The sequence below is a fragment of the Vicugna pacos genome, chromosome 3, assembly GCF_048564905.1.
Source record: "Vicugna pacos chromosome 3, VicPac4, whole genome shotgun sequence".
Classification (NCBI taxonomy): domain Eukaryota; kingdom Metazoa; phylum Chordata; class Mammalia; order Artiodactyla; family Camelidae; genus Vicugna; species Vicugna pacos.
Window position 1 is genome coordinate 110524727 of NC_132989.1, and position 21507 is coordinate 110546233.

At 44.6% G+C, this 21507-nt stretch overlaps 1 protein-coding gene across 3 annotated transcripts in view; it reads right to left on the reverse strand.

Annotated features, from left to right (window-relative positions):
* TRIO (trio Rho guanine nucleotide exchange factor) overlaps positions 1-21507 on the reverse strand; it is a 330020-nt gene that overhangs the window by 159176 nt on the left and 149337 nt on the right. For all 3 annotated transcript variants that reach the window (XM_072958843.1, XM_072958845.1, XM_072958844.1), the window contains exons 9-10: positions 16001-16231; positions 2762-2884 (exon numbers count right to left, since the gene is read on the reverse strand). In XM_072958843.1, coding sequence (XP_072814944.1) covers positions 2762-2884; positions 16001-16231 — 354 coding nt within the window. The remainder of the gene's footprint in view (positions 1-2761; positions 2885-16000; positions 16232-21507) is intronic.

Consider the following 21507-nt stretch of genomic DNA (forward strand, 5'->3'; position numbering starts at 1 on the left):
AAGTGTCTCATTCTTGCTGCCCCCTGAGCACTCGTGCTGACAGCTCTGCTGGTCATGTCAGATCTGAGGAGGTAAGTTCCCCATCAAGACAGGGCAAGGTTAGCTACAGAAGGTATTTCCCTAATTTAGAACAGAACTCCCTGCACAGGAGTTGGAGGGAAGGGTGCTGGACGTACATGGGGACACTCCGTAGACCAGCACCTTCCCTCTCGAGCACGGTCAGGAAGGCTCCAGGAAGGGGCCAGGGCGGTCGAGCCCACGGTCACGGGTGAACTTGCTACTCAGGGCAGGAGCCTCCTCTGGGGCTTGGCTGTTTGCTGTCCCGCCTCCTGGGTCCTTTGGTGCCTAACATCTTCGCTCAAAGGATCCAAATTTCACATCCATCCCCAAACCACATGGCTACAGCAGTAGCTTATCTTATGGAAAAAATTAAGGGAAGATAAGAGCACATTTTCCACATTTCTTCTGCTCCCAGGGAAAGGCAAAATATTTTCCAGCCAGCATAAGTAGGGAGATCACAAAGAATGTAGCTAAGGAAAATCCAAAGGAAAAGCCACATCCAGGGGTGTGGCCAGGCTGCCTTTTCCAAAGCGGGAGAGTGGGGACTGCCATTTTGCATATGAAGGCTTGTAAAAAGGGTAACTTGTTAAAGGCATCTTCACTGAACAGGACTGAAGTCCAGGCCGTTCTCTTATCCCACGATTCCACCTCGCACACGTTCCCCGACTCACCCAGCGCACAACTGACCCCTCCGTCATAAAAAACCCACAGACACCAGCTGTGCTTTGCTTCTGCTCTTTCTGTGTTAGAAATGTTGAGACTATGTTGTTAGACGTACATCAATAGTCTTTCTTTTATAATTGAAGGTTTTCTTTATTTCTAACAATGTTTTTATGCTTTCAGGTCTATTTGCCTAATACCAACATCCCTGCACCAGTTTCCATTTGGTTAATATCTGCCTGGTGGACCTTTCTTCTAATGCTTTACATACTTTCCAACTTCCTGTGCATTGAGGTTTGAGGTGTGCCCTTGGAAAACAATACACAGCATGATTTTTCACGAACTATTCAATCAGAGAATCTTTCTCTTAGCAAGTATAATCTACTTTGCATTTACTGTAATTCCCACTCTTTGTGGACAAATTACTGCATCTCATTTTGTGATTTTCTAACATGATTTTTGTTCTTCTCCTTCCTTTTGCTTCCACTGGACCCGTTTTCATGAGTTTTTATCTATCTGGTTTTCTCTATTTCTTTTCCCTTTATACTCATGGGAAGGGGTGCTTTCTACTCCTGTATTTTTAGGAGTCTTTCAAAAACGCAAACATGTACAGCTGAATTTACAAATCTTAGATAAATGCGCCTCCTACCACTCTCCTTGGGACCCCTCTCTGTCCTCCGTGCTCAAGTGCTCTGCTGCTTGGCTCCTTCTTGTTTTAACTCTGCCCCCAAATCCATCGCCTTTTGTCTAACGGGTCAGTCCTTTGATTCACAAACATATTTACCGAACTCTGTGCCCAGTCCTTTCTTCTTGTAGCTCCTTTTTTATTCACTTAAGTCATTCATTCAACAAATACTGCTGCACGCTTACCTGCACCAGGTAGCCTTGTTCTCAGCGCTAGAGACAGAGACAGAACCAAACAAAGTCCTTGTTTTCATGGTGCTGATGTTACGGTGGGTGCTTCCACTACCCTGACTAAACTGAACGCTCCAGCTCTTCGGCAAGTATCTGAGTGGTGGACTCTCTCAGTCTCAGTCTATGTATTTCATCCTGACTGTTGAGTGATTGTTCCGCTGGGTGTGGTTCAGAGGTACTTTCCCTCAGGACTGCACTCCACTGTCTTCCACAATCTGTGGTTCCTGGTGAGAAGTCAGCTGTCTTCCTCAAAGTCATTCTCGCAGGTGTGATTTTGTCGTTTCTTTCTTCTCGTTGTTAAGACTTTGCCTTTGGTGTTCCTCAGTTTTACCATAATATGTCTCAATTTGCATTCACCCTACAACTTCTTTTTAAAAGAACTTTTACCCTACCTCCTATAGCTTCCATATATATATATATATCTCATGTTATGGTCATTGCTCCCTCCTTCACTCATCTTTCTTTCAAAACACAAAAACACAAAACAAAATGAAAGGCACATTTGCCAAACAGCAGTGAGTTCTGGAAAGCCCTGGGCTGGGTACCTTGCATGATGCAACCACACACACATACTTTACTTCTCTCAAGCAGCCCTCACTGTGCCTATTTTTCAGATGAAAAAGTTAAACCGCAGGAAGGCTAAGAAACTTTTCCAAAGTCACACAGCTGGTTAGCATTGCAGACGACAATACTGGAACGCCACAAACCCCAGGCTCTGAATATACCACAACCCCTACCTCCCATTTCGAAGCACATCTTTTAAAACAGAAGTAACAAAGGGACAAGTCATGCTAGCCCATCGCTACAGAAATGCAAGAAGGACTGTTAATTTCTGACCACGAACTGGAATTTCACAAGCTAGTCAATAGACACTGGCACAATAAATATGGCAAAAACATCTAAGCCATTCTTCAGGTTCAAGAACATCACATTTCACAACAAGGTCAATGGACTAAACCATCTTTCTGCCCAGACACAACCGCACTCCGAAATTCAGGCATCACTTCTGAGTCACCTTCAGACACTGCCGGCTACGGCTAACTCATCTCAGACGGTGTCAAAACTGCAATTCAAAACTAACCATGTAGGTGTTTATGGGAAAAGACAGTACAAGCCATCGTTTTACCTGTGCTACTTCCTCGAAATCTTCATGACGTTTCTGCAAAGCTCGGGCCCGATGAAGAGACTTCCCCACACCTGTGTGTTTGCTCAGAAATGCTTCTCCGTGGTTCTCAATCCAGTCCAGTACCTACAAGGAAACACAGACACAGACGCCATAAAAACAATGGTCGCCTTGGGCTAACCGTGGAAGATGCATTCTGTTACCAAAGCTCTGAAAGAAACAAGAAGCAAAGGAGAAAACAAAATTGTGAGCAATGGGACACTAGTTTAACAGGTTAAGAATTAGATCTGCCAGCTTTCCCACCATGATTTTAATCAGCTCTTACTTAAACAGCGCAAATCTGTGTGCATATAAATGTTACATACAACGATGATTAAATTAAATCTCACTTCGTCTAACGCATGACTAAGCCACAACACGGCCTGGCTTTTGTATAAGACAGTAGTTATCAAGCCACAGAGGACCAATTTAACTTAACATTTTTATATGGTTCAAAGCTTCAGAACTCAGGCAGTTCAAGTTTAACTACAGAGTTAATGTTTTTCTGTCTCTTCTTTATAAGATTCAAAACATATAAGTAAAACCCAAGAAAACAAAACACTTAAATGCCTCTGTCTATGTCTTTAAGGATAATTTATTCTACAAACCAAGCTGTTGTGAAAGCTAAACATTCCATGAATTTAATTACTTACAAGTTCTTGTTAGTTGAAATCTACTAAAGAAAAAGAGTAAAAGTAAAGTAGGGTGACCTGATGTTTTTAAGTTCATTCTGGGACTAAGCAGTTCTTTGGCTATTTTACTTGAGAAATCGCAAAGCACTGACAACATCAAACAAAATATTTACACTACATCAAACATACATTTTGTCTCTTTCTGCTGGAGAGTGGGTAACAGCAAAAAACTAAGCCAGTGACATCTGTAGCTAAAACTTATACTAAAAGAAATTATTTAAGACCTATGTTAAGTATCTGAAGACATTCGTTAACATGCTGCAAAGTACTGTAGGCTGCCTCGCACTCTGTAATTAGTAACCACGGTAACTAAGCCTACAGAGCAAACCGATCCTGGACTAAAGAACCCACTGAGGCCTTACAGCTAGGACCGTGGTCTAGAGGGCAGCCTGGAAGTGGACCAGTCACAGCACTCCACTAACAGCAAAATTACAGAGGCCTCAGGGTGGGGGTGTAACTTACAGCGTGGTGAACATAGTTAGTAGTAACTTTGTATGGGGACAGATGGATACTAAATTTGTCATGGAGATCATTTCATAACATATGCAAATGTCAAATCACTATTTAGTACATCTGACAGTAACATAATATTGCCTGTCAACTATTTCAGTTAAAAAAAAAAATAAACAAAAGGGGCCTTAATGTGAGGTTCATCGCTACAAAAAGGATCCTGTGCCCTTTGTTACCCGCACTGCAGAGAGATCAGCTGTGCTGACAGATATCCAGGGAAAAAAGAGGCAGCTGGTAGGACCAGAGCCTGCTGTCCACCTCAATTTGTCCCCCTCTGCTCCAAACAGAGGGTCCTTTTTCCACAGGGTTTAGCAAAGTTGGCAGCACATTTAAATAAAATGGCTTGCGAACCTGAATAAATCTCTGGGAATCCTCTGTAAAGACCCCTGTAGCATGAGCAGAGGTGTGTGTGAGTGTGCGCACATGCGTGCACATGTGGGAGGGTCGGGTAGGTATGGAAGTCTGGCCCTGGGCGGGTGTTCGGGCTAAAGGTATATGTTTACCTTATTCTTACAGTTCATTTCTGAATCGCTCTATCACCACCACCACTCTGCTAGTCACCCGGGGTCACAGAGTAATTCCTACTAGATCCATGTGTATTGTCAGTCACCTCAGCCTTCCAGTCCTCCCAGTCCTCCCAAAAGCTCCCTCGTTAACCCTTCATTTCTGGCCCCCTGCACCACAGACATCCAGCATCCTTTCTGAGCTGCAGCTTCCTACCTGCTCAGTGGTGACAATAACGGTGGAGGACTGTGAGTTTTCAATGAAATTTACGTTAAGCACCTTACTGTCCCCACATGGTGAGTACAGCACGTGAGCCAACCCCACCCATAAACCATAGCCCCCACCCATAACCCCTCATCCATAAACCATAACCCATGGGGGCTTCCATCTAGCATTAAGTGCTTTGACAGCACAGGTTATGGACATTCCATTGCTTTTTAACCAGTGCATTTAGTACATTATTCTTCTTTCTTGAGATTAAAAAGAGAGAAAGAGAGATCTTTCATACTACCATTAGTAAATAATCACGTTCACCACCTGACGTCTAGGCTGACATCCAACTGCTGAGCTGTTTGTGGGCCAGTCTCTTAGTGCCTATTATAAAACACAAGTCCCGTTTCACTTCTAGAGAAATGCCCAATGACAGCTTTAAGATGTCTCAACTTCAAAGAATGGATACAGTTAACCGAATGTGCCTCTAGGCAGGAGGCCAATACCAGGCAGAAGACAAGGACCAACTACATGAAGCCTGAAAAGAGCTGAGAGGTATCTAAGTTATACGTATGCTATCAGATCTGCGTGAAGGGGCTGGGAGACGTCCTTTTAACTACAACTGTAGCATATCCTATATATTCCTCAACAATACCTTAAAAAGAAAAAAACCAAGGTTTGGTAAACAGCAAACCTGACAACTACTGATGGTGATTACTGATACTTGCCCTCACGTCTCCTTCAAGTCTCAATACAGTCTTGAAGTAAGGGAACAACTTCAAAAAGTAAAAAGTAAACACTATTTGGTAGAAAGTGCTAGAGGAAGCAAAATACAGTCTTTCTGAAAAAATAAAACTTTGTTTTTTAAGCCTAAGAAAAGTGCTTCAGGAAGCAGAAGAAATAAAAGCTATTATGAACCAACCACTGAGGGTTACAAAAGGGTTACGATTTTTGTTTTATTAGTGGTTCCTTTAGACAGAACTGTAAATACCAGGTGAAATCTCAACAAACAAGAAAGTAGTTCAAAGAAGAGTGTACAAATTCCAAGCGCTGTTTAAAAACAGTAGCAGACAATTATGAAATCGAGCTCATATTCAAAACCAAACTTGCCCACGAGGCTTCTGCTTCTCTTAAGTCTGAGAACATTCCCCCGACTGCCAAGGAATCCTGAACGACTAGACCTGTCCAAGGAGCATTTGAAAGACAAGCTTGTGGACTCTTTCCATTTAGAACAGGAAAATATCTGCACATCAGGGGCTCCATCCAGCTAGTCCGGCTGGCCCCCTCCCGACCTCAGCGGTGGTGGCAGCTGTCACCTCCCTGCCTTGTGACCTCCAGGCCAGCCCAGGACCTGCTGCTCTGCTGCTGGCTCGAGGAGAAGGGCAAAAGCCGGTCCTCCCCGCGGGCTACCTGGTTGTCAGGCAGGAGCAGGGCTGGAGGGCCAACGTCGCCTCCTCCCTGCTCAGAGGAAGTGAGACAAGCCTGGTCCTCTGTACACCAGCGCCTTCTAATGGGCACCAAGATCGCCCCAAGATCAAGGTCGTTCCAAAGCGAGCCACCAACACTTTAAACACAGATAACCATCTCAGCAGCTAAGGCAAAATGTCAGGAACCTCACAGGTTGTTGAGTTTCACTCCCCATTTGTCACGTAACTGCAAGAGTGAGCATGATGATGGCACGTCTGATCTGCTCATTTCTTCACTGGAAACTGCAGTCTGCCTGAGCCCTGGCCACTGAGGCAGGCTAGGACCTACACCATCGGTCCTCACAGAGAGCTGGGCTGGGGGCCGCATCATGACCCTGGGCCACAGATGAAGACACAGGGCCAAGGACCCTCGGCCACCATGGGGAAGAGCCAGTCTGTGGACCTGGGCCCGGAGGCAAGGTCCATCCTCTGAACCTCCAGTCTGCGCGGCCTCTTTTCCTCACCGGGCACGGCAGGTATGCAGGCAGCATGCGGAGGTCTGGAAGGAAAGAGCTGTTTCTGCTTCAGAACAGTTGAGGCTATTGGGTAAAACACCCTGATGAAGTGACACTATTATGACAGACAGCAAAACGGGGGGTAGGTGAGCCAGCACACACAACCACACCAGGACCAAATGCCTCAGGAACTGGCCACTGGCGCCTTCCACCTCCATCACGAGGAAGGGCCTGGCCATCCCGTGCAACCTGTCTCTAAAGTAATTTTCTGTCATCAGCCCCCACTACCTAATTTTCACTAAGTTTTGTGGATTAATATTTCTAAGTAATCACTATTTAAGAATTTATGACTAAATACTAAACCCTAGCCAAATGGGAGACTCATTCTCAAGGACCTCCATTTCAATAACACACAATGTACAGAACAACGTAATGACATTTTTCCTTGAAAATACACAGCTGTTTATTTCAAGCATGTACTAGAACACCACCATGCACCACATCACTGTCTCCAGCATCACTTACTGAGAGATCATTCTGTGCTGTGCTTGGGAGCACAATACAGGTTCATAACTCCTTTTTCACAAAAAGCTAAAAAAGCTCTGAAATTCCAAATATTTTTTCAAGACTTGGTCACAAAAATTAATTGGCAGTAAAGACCTGACCTGAGGCTATTAATAGTCTTTATCGATCCCTTTAGTGTGAGTCCCTGTACATTTGGTTGCAGAAATCTCCATGCACTTGACCGTTGGGGGGGGGGCGGCTCTCAGATCCCCCTAGAGTATTACATATCACAGTGCATGTGCTCTGTTATCTTTCTCAACTTTGAGAAATTCTTAATTCCAAAACACATTTCTCCCCAAGAAAAGTAGAAAAAAGAAAGTAGATTTTTATTATTATCTCTATTGAGCAAGAAATGGAGGCTCAGAAAAGTTAAGTGCCCAAGAAAGAACACCTAGAAAAAAGATTCAAATGAAGAACTTCTCAACTCCAAACACATGCCTTTATCCACCATCACACCGTGTCACAGCACGGACTGTAGTATTGTATGGAGTTCCAGCACTAGGATTTACTGTTTATGAAAATGACACAAGTCCTCTGACATAAAACCACCAAGAGCACATTAAGCTGGTCTCTTTTTCCTGGGAACTCTGAAAGCAGAGAACATTCAGGGAAAACACACAGCCATCTGTCCATTTTAGCTACTATGTTCAAGAGACAAAGCACAGGGAATATTTCCAGTCATAATAATGAGAGTCCCCTCTCAGTCATATTTTAAGCACAAGAAATAAAACAACTAGCTTTTCTGATTCTGTACTTAGTTTAAAAAACTACAATTAGATGAAGCAAATGAAAAATAAGGAAATTCTAAAATATTCTGAATTTGTTCTTTTTTATATAAAATCAGATTTTCCAGGTGCAAAATATGAATTTTCCCCCTGCCTTACCCTACCTTCCCTATGAAACCCAAATTAACCTAGTTTCACTTAGTTTCTTCCTTGTTCAACTCGTTGGCTGTTATTTAAACCATTGTGGATGCCAATCTAGAAACGGACGTACTGTGTTTCTAGTTCTGCTTTTAAGTAAGTGCTCCTGAAAAATGCACTGAGATAGAGTTTCTCTGATTATCAAATCAATGAATGGTATTTTGGTGATTATAACAAAGAATGACTGAACAACTAAGGGACATCATTTGAAATTTGCTAAACTTACATGGGAGATCAAAAGGGGGGCCTGCTCTTAGACAATGTACCTTTTACTAGAGGCTGGAACTCAGCAATGCCTGAGATGGATATTCAGTATTATGCTGTTAAGAACATTTAAACACAAAGTTAAAAATCAGAAATTAAGGAATCCACATACTCATGCTACCTTAGCCTGCCTGAGACTTTTTTCCTAATGCTCAGAGTGCATTTCACTCCTGAAACCAATCATGCTCTTTCTTCCTCGTCCAGTGGGGGCCCGGCTACTCCCTCAGCTGCTCATAGACAAGGAGGCGGGGGCAGCGGTGAAGAGACGCTGGGGCCAGAACTCAGCGCCCTCTCCCTCGTATTCCCTCATCCATTCCTAAGGTGAATGCCAACAGTGAATGGGAAGAAGTAACAAAAATCTCCTTAGTAGCCGCAGTGATGGGCACTGCAGCTTCCACGGAAGCCCCTTCCCCCAGCCTGAGAAGCCCCACTTAAACAGTCCGCCTTAAGGAAGATGTCAGCCTCACTCTTTGATTAGCTCAGAAGTGAAGCATCCTCCTCAGGTCACAGGCAGTGAAGCAGTTAAACCTCTAGGCTTCCTGCAGCTTCTGCCAAGTCACTCAACTTTTTCGAGGCTAGATTTTTTTTTTTTTAACCTGGAAAATGAAGGGCTTGGCCTGACATGATCACCAGGGCCAGTAGCTCTAAATTCTGTGATGTGCATGGCATGACATTTACAGTGAAATGAAACCAACACAAAATTCAACATGCATCTGTGGGCTCGTGGGGACTGAGGGAAGAAGGAGGAACTTTTTAGGTCCAGCATTTGCAGCTGCCTGACAATGATTATCTCCCCTGACACACACTTCTTTAATCTCTCCAGTGGAGCCCAGAACTCTCCATATCTTCAATCACTGTATTTCGAAATTAGAATGATGCTTGTTCTAAAAATATAATCACTCTTAATACAGAAATATCTTTTTAAAAATGCTTCTAGTACACTCCAAAGTATACTAAGCCTAATGCTCACTTGGGAAAAAGAAACTATTTAAAACAAGAACGAAAAACCTCAGCCAGTTTACACAAACACATGATACAGAAGCAAACACCCTGCTTTTACAAGAGGCACTTCTGCTCAGCCCACATGAGAGCACGTGAAAGGTCAGGGGCAGGTGCGTGCTTCCTTGGCCGGGAGGGAGTACAGGTAAAATCAGTGAAGAAGGGCTCACGAAGAGGCTGGCGGCTTCTAAACCTGTACCTCATCTATCCATCCATCTGTGTACCTTCTAAAAAAACATGAATCAGTTCTCCTGATATTACCCTAGTTTTAATCACCTAAGTACATTAAATTTCTCAAGGAAAACAAAGCTTAGGATGGGAGGGAGGGAAGACAGAAGACAGGCAGGTTATAATTCATATAGTCTCACCTTAGATATGCCCTTCAAATGCCAACCAAACCAGCAATCTACCAACAGGAGTTAATCCTTTTCACAATTTTCTGAACTTAAAAAAATTATTTTCCCCATTCTTGGTTTGAAAATAAATATAAAATAGTCCAAAACTGTCTAAGGAAAACCTTAATATGTCTAAGATGTTATCTGGGAAATGAGTCCAGATGTTCTATTTAGTTTACGTCTAGTTATTGCATGACAGAAACACACAAACATACACACACGTGCACATGTGCGGTCTCCCCTGTCCAGCTAGTCCCTGGGCGCTGTCTTCTTAGGGGACCCTGGCACTGGGCTGGCAGTCAACAGTAGGGTGTCCCAGACTGCCTGAATTTTGTTCGTGGTTCTGCCCGCTCCTGGGCATCCCGGCTCCTCAGTGCGTGTGTCCCTGTGGGCTTGATGACCTCAGCTCCCTGCTCACTTCTGATTGACCCCAGTCCCCTGGGCGCCTGCCCCGCTGGCTCACGACGCCCGCTCACATACCCGCATCCCAGTACCACATCCACTGTAGGGAAGAGATCCGTCCATTTCCCCAGTCTTTCAACCTCACCATTGAACTGTCAGCTCCTCCCAAGCTGTGGTTACTAAGGTTACTCTGACAGCCTCTGTTCCTGTGACAAAAGGTAATGAAAGCTGGCCCCAAACCCACCAAGATCAGCGGCCAGCCTCTACCTGCTTTATGATTGGATTACCGCATTCTGTTGATTCTTATTTTGTGGTTGGCTTTATTCCTTTGATAACTATGTAAGTTTAAAAAGCTAAAACTCTAATCTGTTTTTAGAAACAGTAATTAGTACATATATGTAAACTAAAAATAAATACGCAGGTTCCCAACCCCTAACCACTCACCCTCCAGTTCTCCCTAATTCCAAATGAGGAGCTCTCAGAAAGGACAGCAATCCTCTAACCGTTCTCACTGGGAGGCACAACCAGGACTGTGAGCGTGGGAATGTAAGCAGCAGAGGGTTACACAGCGAGGCCTGCATGGTGACCCTGATGAGTGGGACGAGAAAAATCCGTCCTTCTGCCTTGAGCTAACGAGCACAGAACAAACGAGGTTCAGGAACCTTCACGTAAGAGCTGGGCTCAGGGTGGATGGGGCCGCTGGGTCAAACACCGCGGGGAGGTGACTCTTACTGGCAGGAGGCCAGAAGCCGAGGCCCCACGGCAGAACTGTGAAACAGCTTCTCTGTGGACCTGAAACCCATCTCTTTCTGTTCAAGTGGTCAAAATCTTTACTATTTTAAGGATCTCACACACTTGCACAATTCCCATGCACTGAAATTACCATCTCCTTCTGGGCCACCCCTGGCTCCCCAGCATCAGTCAAAGCTCCTGGTTTCTGAATGAAGATCTCCCGGTTAGATGACGCGATTCCCACGTGAGGCCAGCCCTCCCTACTCCAGAATTCACAAAGAGACTTTCGCCCTAAATTATCTTTAATTAGCAGAATTAGGGAATTCCTTAACTTTCTTCATTCATTCAGTCCACAGACACCAAGGATCTACTATCCCAGATGCTTGGGGAACACCAGAGGTTAACGCAGACCACTGCCCCGCAGACCTTCACTTCTGTTCCCTAGATCCCCCCCCCCCGATGGCACAGAGGTCCATGAGGGGGACAGAGCCCATCTCCTCGCCTGAAGTGTCACTCTCATGCTGCACTTGTCACCCCACAACCAGAGCCACCTTTCCACCGCACACAGCATTCGCCATCCACTCCCACAGCATCGACTCAAATGCACGGCATGTGGTCCTTCGGGGTTTGATCTCAAAGTGGAGAACTGCATTAACCACTCCGCAGGGTGGCTGTGGGCACCAACAGAAGAGAGACCCCTAACTTGCCCACTGGCGAGCACCCACGAGCACCGAGGGGAGCCCGCTGCCACGCGGATGCCCCTGCCCTCAATCCTCACAGCCACGCGGTCCCTGCAGGCCTGCACCCATGCACAGTACTCGGGTTCACAATGTCCCCTCGACGGTGTCCCAAAGCTTTGGAAACTCCCGAGCCTGTGACACGGGGTCACCTTTCCACACCTGCCCAGTTCAGCCTCCTCGCCTCCTGTTCCGCCCACCCTGGCCGCCTGCTGTTCTCAGGCAGGCCCACCCTTTAATGTCTCTGCTGTCCCGGCAACCCCTGCTGCCCAGTTCTCAGCCTCCAGACTTCTGCCCACCTGTTGAGGACCAGCCCAAACCCCGCGCCTCCCCGGGAGGCCTTCCCGCTGCCCCAGCAACTGTCACTTGCACCCGTTACAGGAGCCTTTGTCTTCCTGATACACAGCACCCCTGATGCTTGAGAACACAAACGAAGCTCCCTGGAACCCGACACGTGTACAAGTCATCACAGCCCAGATGTGTCCCACCCAAATGCACGTGTGAGGTGGGCGGACAGCAGGGACAAGGGTGGCAAGCTGTATCCACTCCTTCACTTGGTCCCACCTTAACAGTCAAATTCACATCCTGGCAAAACGACGCCCTGCGACAATCAACAGCATCCATGAATCTGAACGTGCTGTGGTCTAACGTATTTGACTATTAAACCATCGACTCTCACGAGATTACAATTCCTTGAGAAAAGGAACTTTGAGCTAGTCAACACATTTATCTCTGTACCTCTCAGAATATCACACATTCAATTCAGGTGTTTTGTATAAAGAATGAACTGTGGACAAGAAGAATCTAGAGTGGACCAGACTTGCTCGACCAATTTTTCAATCTTAATGGCCCAACACCAACCTGAAGGGAGTTCTTCCAAGAGATAACTCAGCAGGTGTGATGCTCACACATTCAAAGGGCTGCAGTGGGCGGCGGGGGGCTTCTGTTTAGGAGAAGGTCTCCCTGTCTAAAGGAGAAAGCCTGCTTCTGGAAAGCAGATTTCCAGGGCCCACTGACCTCACTGGACGTGGTGGGGTGACTAAGTCCCACCAGCCCAAGAGGTGGGCACACACGCCAGCGAGTGGGAGGACGAGCCTGACAGCAGCCTGCTGTGGACTTCGTCCAGACTCCCCTCCCACTTCAATGAGTGCAGCAAAAATAAACTATGTAGTTAGAGTCAACTAAAGCACACCCTAAACTGAAAGACTCCGCCTGGCAGGAGTAACAGCTACTCACTCATTAATTCAACGAAATGCCCACTGAGGTTTGCCCTAACAGTAAACAGCAGGCAGCAGGAATATGTGTATTATTTGACCATCAAGAAATAGGACAAATGGTATTAATTTTATTTTGAAGCTAAGGATGACAACAGGTAATGCTGCTCAGCAGCCAGCACGTGTACGTCGGCACGTCTTTACCGCCTGCCTCCCCGTCCTGTGGTCTGGACCCACGGTCAGCGCTATGACCCTACACCATGGCACCTGACTCCCACCCGAAACACTGTCCATATAGAAATTGGGAAACTGCCTTTGCTTGTTCAGGGGGGAAAAAAACCTAATCGCTAAACCAAAATTAGGCATATTTTAAAAATCAAACTCCCCACGCGTCCCCCAGGGCTCCCTTCCTTGGGGCACACGCTGGTCTCACATCTCTTTTGAGTATTTTTCCACAGACAAGCACGTACTCTTCTTAGAGGCTATCTTCACAAAAGTGTCCGTATTTCTTGAGTGGTAAGTTGCTTTTCTTTGCCCTTGGTATTACAGATGCCTTTCCATGACCCAAACAAAAACCACATGTGGTATCTCTAATTAGCTATGTTTTTGTGGATTTTTGATTGTTTTTGTCTTTATAAGTTTATCTTCTACTAACTATGCTGACAAGATCTTTCCTTCATTTATCCTCAGCTTACCTTTCCTGCTCGATGCTCAAGATGGCAAAATTTTTCTCTGTGTGAATTAATTTCTTGAGTTTCAGAAACACATTCTCGATTTTGACATCCTACGGGCTCCTCTGAGGTAAAGTGTTTGCTTTGCTTAATCTTATCAACTCTGCTCCTTGCTTCACAAGTCCAGCCGACATAGCAATTTCCTGTTTGCACAACACTTCCAAACCATTCCCGATCATTTAATCGACAAAACGCTTCCCTTAAAGAGCAATCACTGCTTCTGTGGAATGTTAATAGGGCCAGAGGCTGCAAAACACTTTCTCCTGCTGACATCCAACCCTGTTCTTGTTCTTGAGGGAAAAACAACTGCTTAAAGAACTGATCTCGTAATTATCATAATTACCTTTCTACATATAAAAATTAATGCTTGCTGTTTTCAAATTCAAGCACAGTAAGTACCTGGTGCCAAACTAGATGGTTAGACTCATCAGCCTATCCCCCAAGGCTTCCTTTCCTGATGTGAGCAGCCCAGTGGCTTAATCTCATGAGATGTGGCGCCCCAAGGAGGTGGGAGGTAGCCCCGGCTGCTACTCCAGACACAGGTCCAGGAAGTATGCTGGCCCTCAAGCACACAGAGTGAACAGAGGACCCAAGGGATATGGAAATAGGTGGGAAAATCCTTTAATAAGCACATTTAAACTATTAGTATTTCACAGTTTGCGACCGTTTTTGGACAACTAAAAAAACCCATTAATATTGGTGCTTCCAACCTCACGATTTCAGTTCTCACAGTAACACCCAGGCTTTGACTCCTCCATCTAGACCCCTTCCCTGGCAATTCCTTTCTGTGACTAAAACAACATTCTGAAGAAGAATGCAGGACATCAGAATGATCGTTCCTGACACGCACCCCAATGTTCACAGCAGCGCTATTGACAACAGCCAGCACCTGGAAGTAACCTAAATGTTTATCAACAGATTGCCAATAAAGAAGTTGTGGTCTATGTAAACAATGGAATACTACTCATAAAAAAGAATGAAATGCCATTTGCAGCAACAGGATGGACCTAGAGATTGTCATACTAAGTGAAGCAAGCCAGAAAGAGAAAGAAAAATACCATATAACATCACTTACATGTGGAATCTTCAAAAAAAAAAAAGGGGGGGCACAAATGAACTTCTTTACAAAAGAAAGAGAGACTCAAAGTCACAGAAAATAAACTTACGGTTACCAGGGGGAAAGGGGTGGGAAGGGATAAATTGGGAGTTTGGGATTTGTAAATACTACTATATATAAAATAGATAAACAAGGCCCTACTGTATAGCACAGGGAACTATATTTAATACCTTGTAATGGCCTATGATGAAAAAGAATATGTATATGTATAAATGAATCACTATGCTGTACCCCACAAATGAACACATTATAAATTTACTGTACTTCAATAAAAGTAAAAAATTAAAAATAAATAAACAAAAACTAAAATGATCATTCCTGAGGCACTCTGTACATGAAACCTTCAGAGAAATCCCAAAACATCAGCAGAATCAAAGCATACTGTATGAAAATCAAAAACGACAGAGCAATTAAAAGGATGTGGAAGTCACCAGATTCACGTTACAGGAGGAGTGATGGTCGGTGCAGGTGGAGAATCTACGTGTCATCAGGACAGGTCTCAGCCCCCCACGCAGCAGAAACCCCCTCATCTTCAGGCGACACTTGGGGCGTGTTACGCTGCAGCTCCTGCACATCTTCCTCACACCCAGCATCCCTCGTCCCCAGGGGCACCTCACTCAAACCCTTGCTTTCCCCTCCGCTGTGGGGCAAAGACAGGACTGTTATCTCATTTACTACTAAAGACATATCATATCTTATCAGTGCCCACAGCTGCAATCCTTAAAACCCTGGTAGCAGCGCAGGCTTCCTTAACCCCAGACAAGGAAATAAACAGGAGGACTGGGCTGACCCTTATGTTTGTAACAACAACAAAGATGTCGACTGCTTAGCAATGAATGGTCATTAAAGTCCACTTTTCACTGATGAGACAACTATTCATTAAGTACCACTGGGCTCCTCGGACTACACTCTCCACCAAGTGGGAGAGAAGCATGATTAGCTTGTTACTAAGCAATCAGAGAGCAGACAAATCTTAACCTGCAGCAACACGCTGGTAAAAGTGCCACGGGCATTATTCTCATGACTAAATGTAACTGAGGATGAGCTGCTTCAGGAACAAAACTCAGTCTCGGTCTAGGCCCTGCACCATCTCCTATGTTCCGCACGCACGAGCACGTGGCAGAGCGGCCTGAACACGCGTCCTCGACACGCTGCTTTCCCTCGTGGTAAGGAACAAGGTGTGTGTGTGTGTACACGTGTGCACGCGCGCGCATGTGTCCGTGCGCGTTTTCTTCTCTGCCATCCATTTTCACCAGCACAGACTAGGAAAAGGCTCCGTGAAACTGACCTGCTGAACGTCCTGCTGGAAAACGCACAGCTGCAGCCTCTGGTGGAGCCGGACCTTGCGGTGTTGCCAGATGTTTTCCAGCTGCCGCTGGTGGTGCAGCACCTCGTGGATGACGTCAAGGACGTGGTGCACGGCCTTGGAGTAGTTGGCAGAGGCCGTGAGGGAATCGGAGCTGCCGGGAGTCAGGGGCCGCTGGAGCTTGTCAAGGAGTGACTTCCCGTCCTGACTCACCTGCCCGCAAGACAGAAGAGCGACTGTAAGCGAGCGATTATTCACCATCTGCAGCTTTGCCCAGGCTGTGCTGCAGAGCCTGGCCTCCAACACGTGTGCACACACTTGTGCAGACAACACACACTCACACACACACACACTTGCACACAAATGTAAACCACAGTTTTAGTTTTACTCAAAGGCGTATTTTAAAAAAAACAAAATAAAATTTATAATACATCCATCAAGTATCTAATGATATCATGAAACCAAATACAGTAGAACCGAATTAAGATTTTTAAAAAACATTCACTAGTATAAAACACTGTAGTAGACACTAGTCTTATAAACATACATAGTATTTTGCTTTAAATGATGCATCAGCTGATATAAAAATCGCATTGCTGGGATATCTGCAAATTAAAATTTATAAGAAATAATTTTCTTGAGATATGTTAGAGAGAACACAACCATCACAATGGAGAAAATTTAATGCTGAATATTGAAACCTCACTTTAAAAAATCAGTAATCTAGCACTAGGCAAAAAATGTGTACTTTAACTTTCTGGTGGATAGCAATTTTACTTCACAAAATAAAAAGAAAATTAAAAAGTGCCATTTTATTTGGTTCATTAACTTCAAAAAGTAATTTTAATTAAATGCCATCACTTTTCAAAGGAGATTGCAGTGCTATATTACAGTCGTTAACTATCAAAGTACAATTAAAGTATTGAGACTAACCAAAAAAAAAAGAAGAAAAGGTGAGGGTAGAATATGAAAAGAAAAGAATTACGTATTTTTTACAGTTAAGTGATTCTTAAACCATTTGAATGATTCTGCCAGAGGCGGTAGAAATAATATGATCAGACTGCTGATCATCACCATGATCTCTCTGCTCAAACACTTCAAATCTGAAAGCCTCCTTGGGTTTCTACCGAAAGGAGGAGCAACCAGGAGCCGAGTTAACAGACACAGACAGGGCTCAGAGGCAAGCCACCAGGACAGGGGAAGGGGGGAGTGAGTGAACGGGACAGGCTAAGGGAAGCCTTTAGCAACCAAAAACTGGCGGCAAGCGAGAGGCCTGTGGAGTTTTCTAATCTGTTCCTTTAATCCTCTTACAACTTTAAGTCCTGCTGGCAGATAACAGGTTTGTTTTCTAATACCTGAGTCTGAGACCTTTGCTGGAAGTGCTGACTACTCCTTATGAAGGCTGGCTCCCAGCCTTCGGAGATTAGAACTGACCAAATACATGGAGATCGCAAGGCTGGTGTGGAAACGAGCCAAGCTGACACAACCACAGAGGGCGGGAGTAAAGGAGCCGACTGAGCCACCGAGTCTGGGTCCGGCACGTGTACACACACACAGTGGAGACGCAGGTCTTCTCAAGCAGGGAGCTGCCCCTCGGAGTCACGGAGACTCGCAAGGGCACTTTTGAGACAATGATTTGGGGAGGGTAGGCACAATGACTGATCTGGGGAAGAGATTTATTGTGACAGATTCAGCGGCAGGATATTACCTCAAAATGAAGAATTGTCCTGCTTTCTGTAATTATCTGAGCTAGGCTTTATTTAACATATAACCATGATTCTTCTTTCTTTTCCTTTTTTTTTTTTTGCCCCTCTAACAAATACTGATTTTTCCAGGAATGCAATTATCATGTTATCAAAGGAAGACAGCACTTGGTTTTCTTCTGAACTTTACAGGAGCTGCTTACCATTTCAAAATATCAGCACAATAATACCATTCTCAGTATCTGAGTCAACAACACAACACAATGGTTTTATATGAACTACCAGCATCTGAATAGCTAATGTTTTCCTCTTACATTGTGCACATACTCAGCACTTATAGACTAAAACACACATTTTACCATATATCACCTTTCTTTTGTCTCTAATTTATATGGTAACATATATGTCATTTATGTATATACACATAAATTTTTGTGACAATAGATTATCACCTATACAGTTTATTTCAGCAGGCAGCATGAAGTTTCAGTTAAACAATGGTGGTGAAGCATTTCTTAGGACTGAGAACCAATACCCCAAGTCACATATTTCACACTGTACAGAGCCTAGAAAGAATTCCTTACAAATATTCTCTCCAAGTTTTACCCTTTATACTATGCCTCAGTCAGGAAATATACACTAGAGCATATGACTTGGTGAACATGTGTCAGAAAGATACAGATCAGAAGGTGTGGCAGAAACTGACAGCTGCCTCCCCAAAGTCCACTCGTCCCTCCTTGTGACAGCCAAGCCCCTACAGTCAGAAACAGCAACACCCCGGCCATCAAACTACATTTCCCAGCCTCGCTTACAAATAGGCGTGGCCGACATACAAAAGTAAAAAATGTTGAATGGGCTTCCAGGAAAGCTGTTTAGGAGGCTGAATTTGCTCATGCCCCCTTGACTTTTTTCTTCTCCCTGGTGCCAAGAAGCTGGTAAGATGGCTGGAACTTGATGACCTTAAGGCAGCCTTAAGGATGGCAGCCCACCTGCTACAAGAGGCAAAACAAAAGGACAAAAGGATACAGAGATCCTCTTCCTAACAGAGGCCTGGAATGCAAGCCCTGGGACTTCTGCGCTGGCAGAAAGCAAACCTCTTAACTTAAGCCATTGTTTTGGATCTTAAACCACAAAACAAAGTGACAAATGGGTTCCCAGCCCTCACCAAGTTTCCAGAGGCATCCAGGTGAGCCCTCACCAAGTTTCCAGAGGCATCCAGGTGACACCATTAATATTCTACTACTGAGAACGAGTAAACAATCTGAACAAGAACATTCCAACTAATCTTCATTGGGTATCTCTGCAACTGTTTGACAGAGCTCAAGAGCAGGTATCATTACTGGGTTTAGAACAACATGCCTACTCATGGTGGAGGGGTGATGGGGAATGACCAAGCAAGCACATGCACAAACAATCACCTTAATATGAAAGAACACGTTAAGCAGAGCTCTGCCTTCTGGGAACTCATAAGCAGGGATGAAACCATCTCTGTCGGTGCCACTGTTGATACTGTCATTTGGTGGTAGAGACAGTGCCAGAAGTGGATAAAAAGAATCCTGAGTAACAGGACACCTGCTGCACTGAAACAAGACCCCATGGGAACTCCAAATGCGTGTTCATGTGCAGCAATTCTCCAGTAAAGCTTTCAGATATAATTCTACTTTATTTCAGTGCAGCTTTCACCAAAGGCATTATTTAAACATACATAGGATACCACATATTTTAACAACTGTAAGTAAAATGTCTTTGTAAGTTCAGTAGTACTATGTGGGGAAAAATATGCTAGAATTTTATGAAAAGAACTGCTCTACTGTACAGAAATAAGGACTTTTAAATGGTAAGAATAACCAGAAAATCAATGAAAGAAAAGACTGACAACAGCAGCCAAAATACTCACATATAATTTAAGTACCAAAACAATTAATACATGTAAGTTTATGGTATGTGGTATCATTCTGGATTTCTTAACTATAGAACCAGGTGAATTAATCTACTTAAGTTATATGCTTTGTCTAAAAATGTGTTTTTAGCTTTCAGGCAGTCAAACCCTGTCCCACAAAGGACAATACTTGTTAAAAAAAAAAAAGTCAACCTTTATTATCAAAAGGCAGGACTTCATGCTTTAATTTTGAAGCATAACAAATGGGCTCATTTTTTCAGTCTTCCCTTTGTTCTTGGAATACAGTGCTCGGTAACTTGAAGGGCACTGGAAGTTACATTTAATAAAGCGTAGCATTTTATACATGAACTAACACGCTCTAATACCTAAATGAGTTAAGAAAAATGCAAGTACCAAATAAAGCCAGAAAAGGGGCTGAAGTTTAAAATTTTACCACATCCTAGGTACGTTTGTTTCTAATACTTAAGAGGAAACTTGGCTGTTTAAAATCTAGAACAACGGTCTGATTCCTGAGTGTTTAATTTTAATTAAAACTGTGAGTAAGATCTGTAACTTGGATTCTTGTGTACCACCCTAAAAACAGTTCTGCCAACCCTCACAAAAGCTTGCCTATTCTTATTTCTAGTACTTGGGGCTACCAGAAAATCAGATTAGAGCTTAGAGTCTCTAGCAGGAATATTCTTCACTTGCACACAGAACGCTGCTCTGATCTAAAGAAAGAGACCAGTTACCTGGAGATTACTGCTCAAGGTGGCAAAAACCACCATCCAAGAACCAAGTGTGACCTGTGATGGGTGAGCTGGGCCCCAGCGTGGTGCTGTGCAGTGCTAGGACAGCGTTCCCAAGGTGTGATCAAAACAGGCAAAATGCAGCCTACATAAAGGCACGGCCAGACATGACTACAGGCAGCACATCATGAAGAAAGGGTGATCCTTCAGAAGCTTTAGAAAATGAACCACACTCCTTGTATCAGCTCAAACCAGCATCACCTGCTTTGATTCCTCTGCAGGGCACAGACCTCCATGCCAAGTCCAGAAATGTTCCACAGCCCCACCATCCTCTCCCACTCCCGTGGAACTCTTCTCCAAATCGAGGCTCTAACAAAGCAGGAAAGAGTGATGAAGGGTCAGCGTGCTAGCACCCAGCTTACTCTACAGGTGTGGCTGACACTCCTCAGCCAGAGAGGCAGACACACTCCGTCTCGGAGCAGGAATTTCAACCTGTCTTAAAACGGCTCCTCAAACAAGCTGCTGCCACTAACACAGGCGAGTGACCTTCTGAAAGGCCACATGCAGGTGGCAGTGTCTTCCCCAAGCCTAGGGGTCCTTGCCTTCAGAGGCCAGGGCTTCCTCTGAGCTGGTTCTTCTTCCAGCGAAGCTCTTAAAATGGAGCTCTGAAAGCCTATTTCCACTGCTCTCAGCTATTAGATTTCTTACTCAAAACCAGACCAACCTAACCATGTCTGGCTCTCAGACAAGGAAAACCAAAACAAGACCAAAACAGGAAACTGCTGGCATGGCCCCGCCAGTGAGGTCACCTGGATGCAGAGAATACGTGTGTTCTGTAGGTTCCACGTGGGCTTGAGGTTTCTTGCTCCAGTATTTCAAGCCCTTGCAAGGCCTCAAGTCTGGGGGTGAGGAGGGAGACTGCCATGTGGCCTGTTGGCTCTGATGCTGGCTCAAATGTTGACAACAGCACCCACGTACCACAGCGATGCTGCAATGCTTAATGAGGCTTTTAAACAACCGCTTTGTAGAGTTGCACTAAAGTAAAGTGGGTGGGCTGTCATACGTCACAGGTAAGATTTTAGGATGTTTACTACTGAGGTGGCTCATTTTGCTTTTTGCTTTTCTCATAAGCTAATAACACTCACTGCGCCAACATCA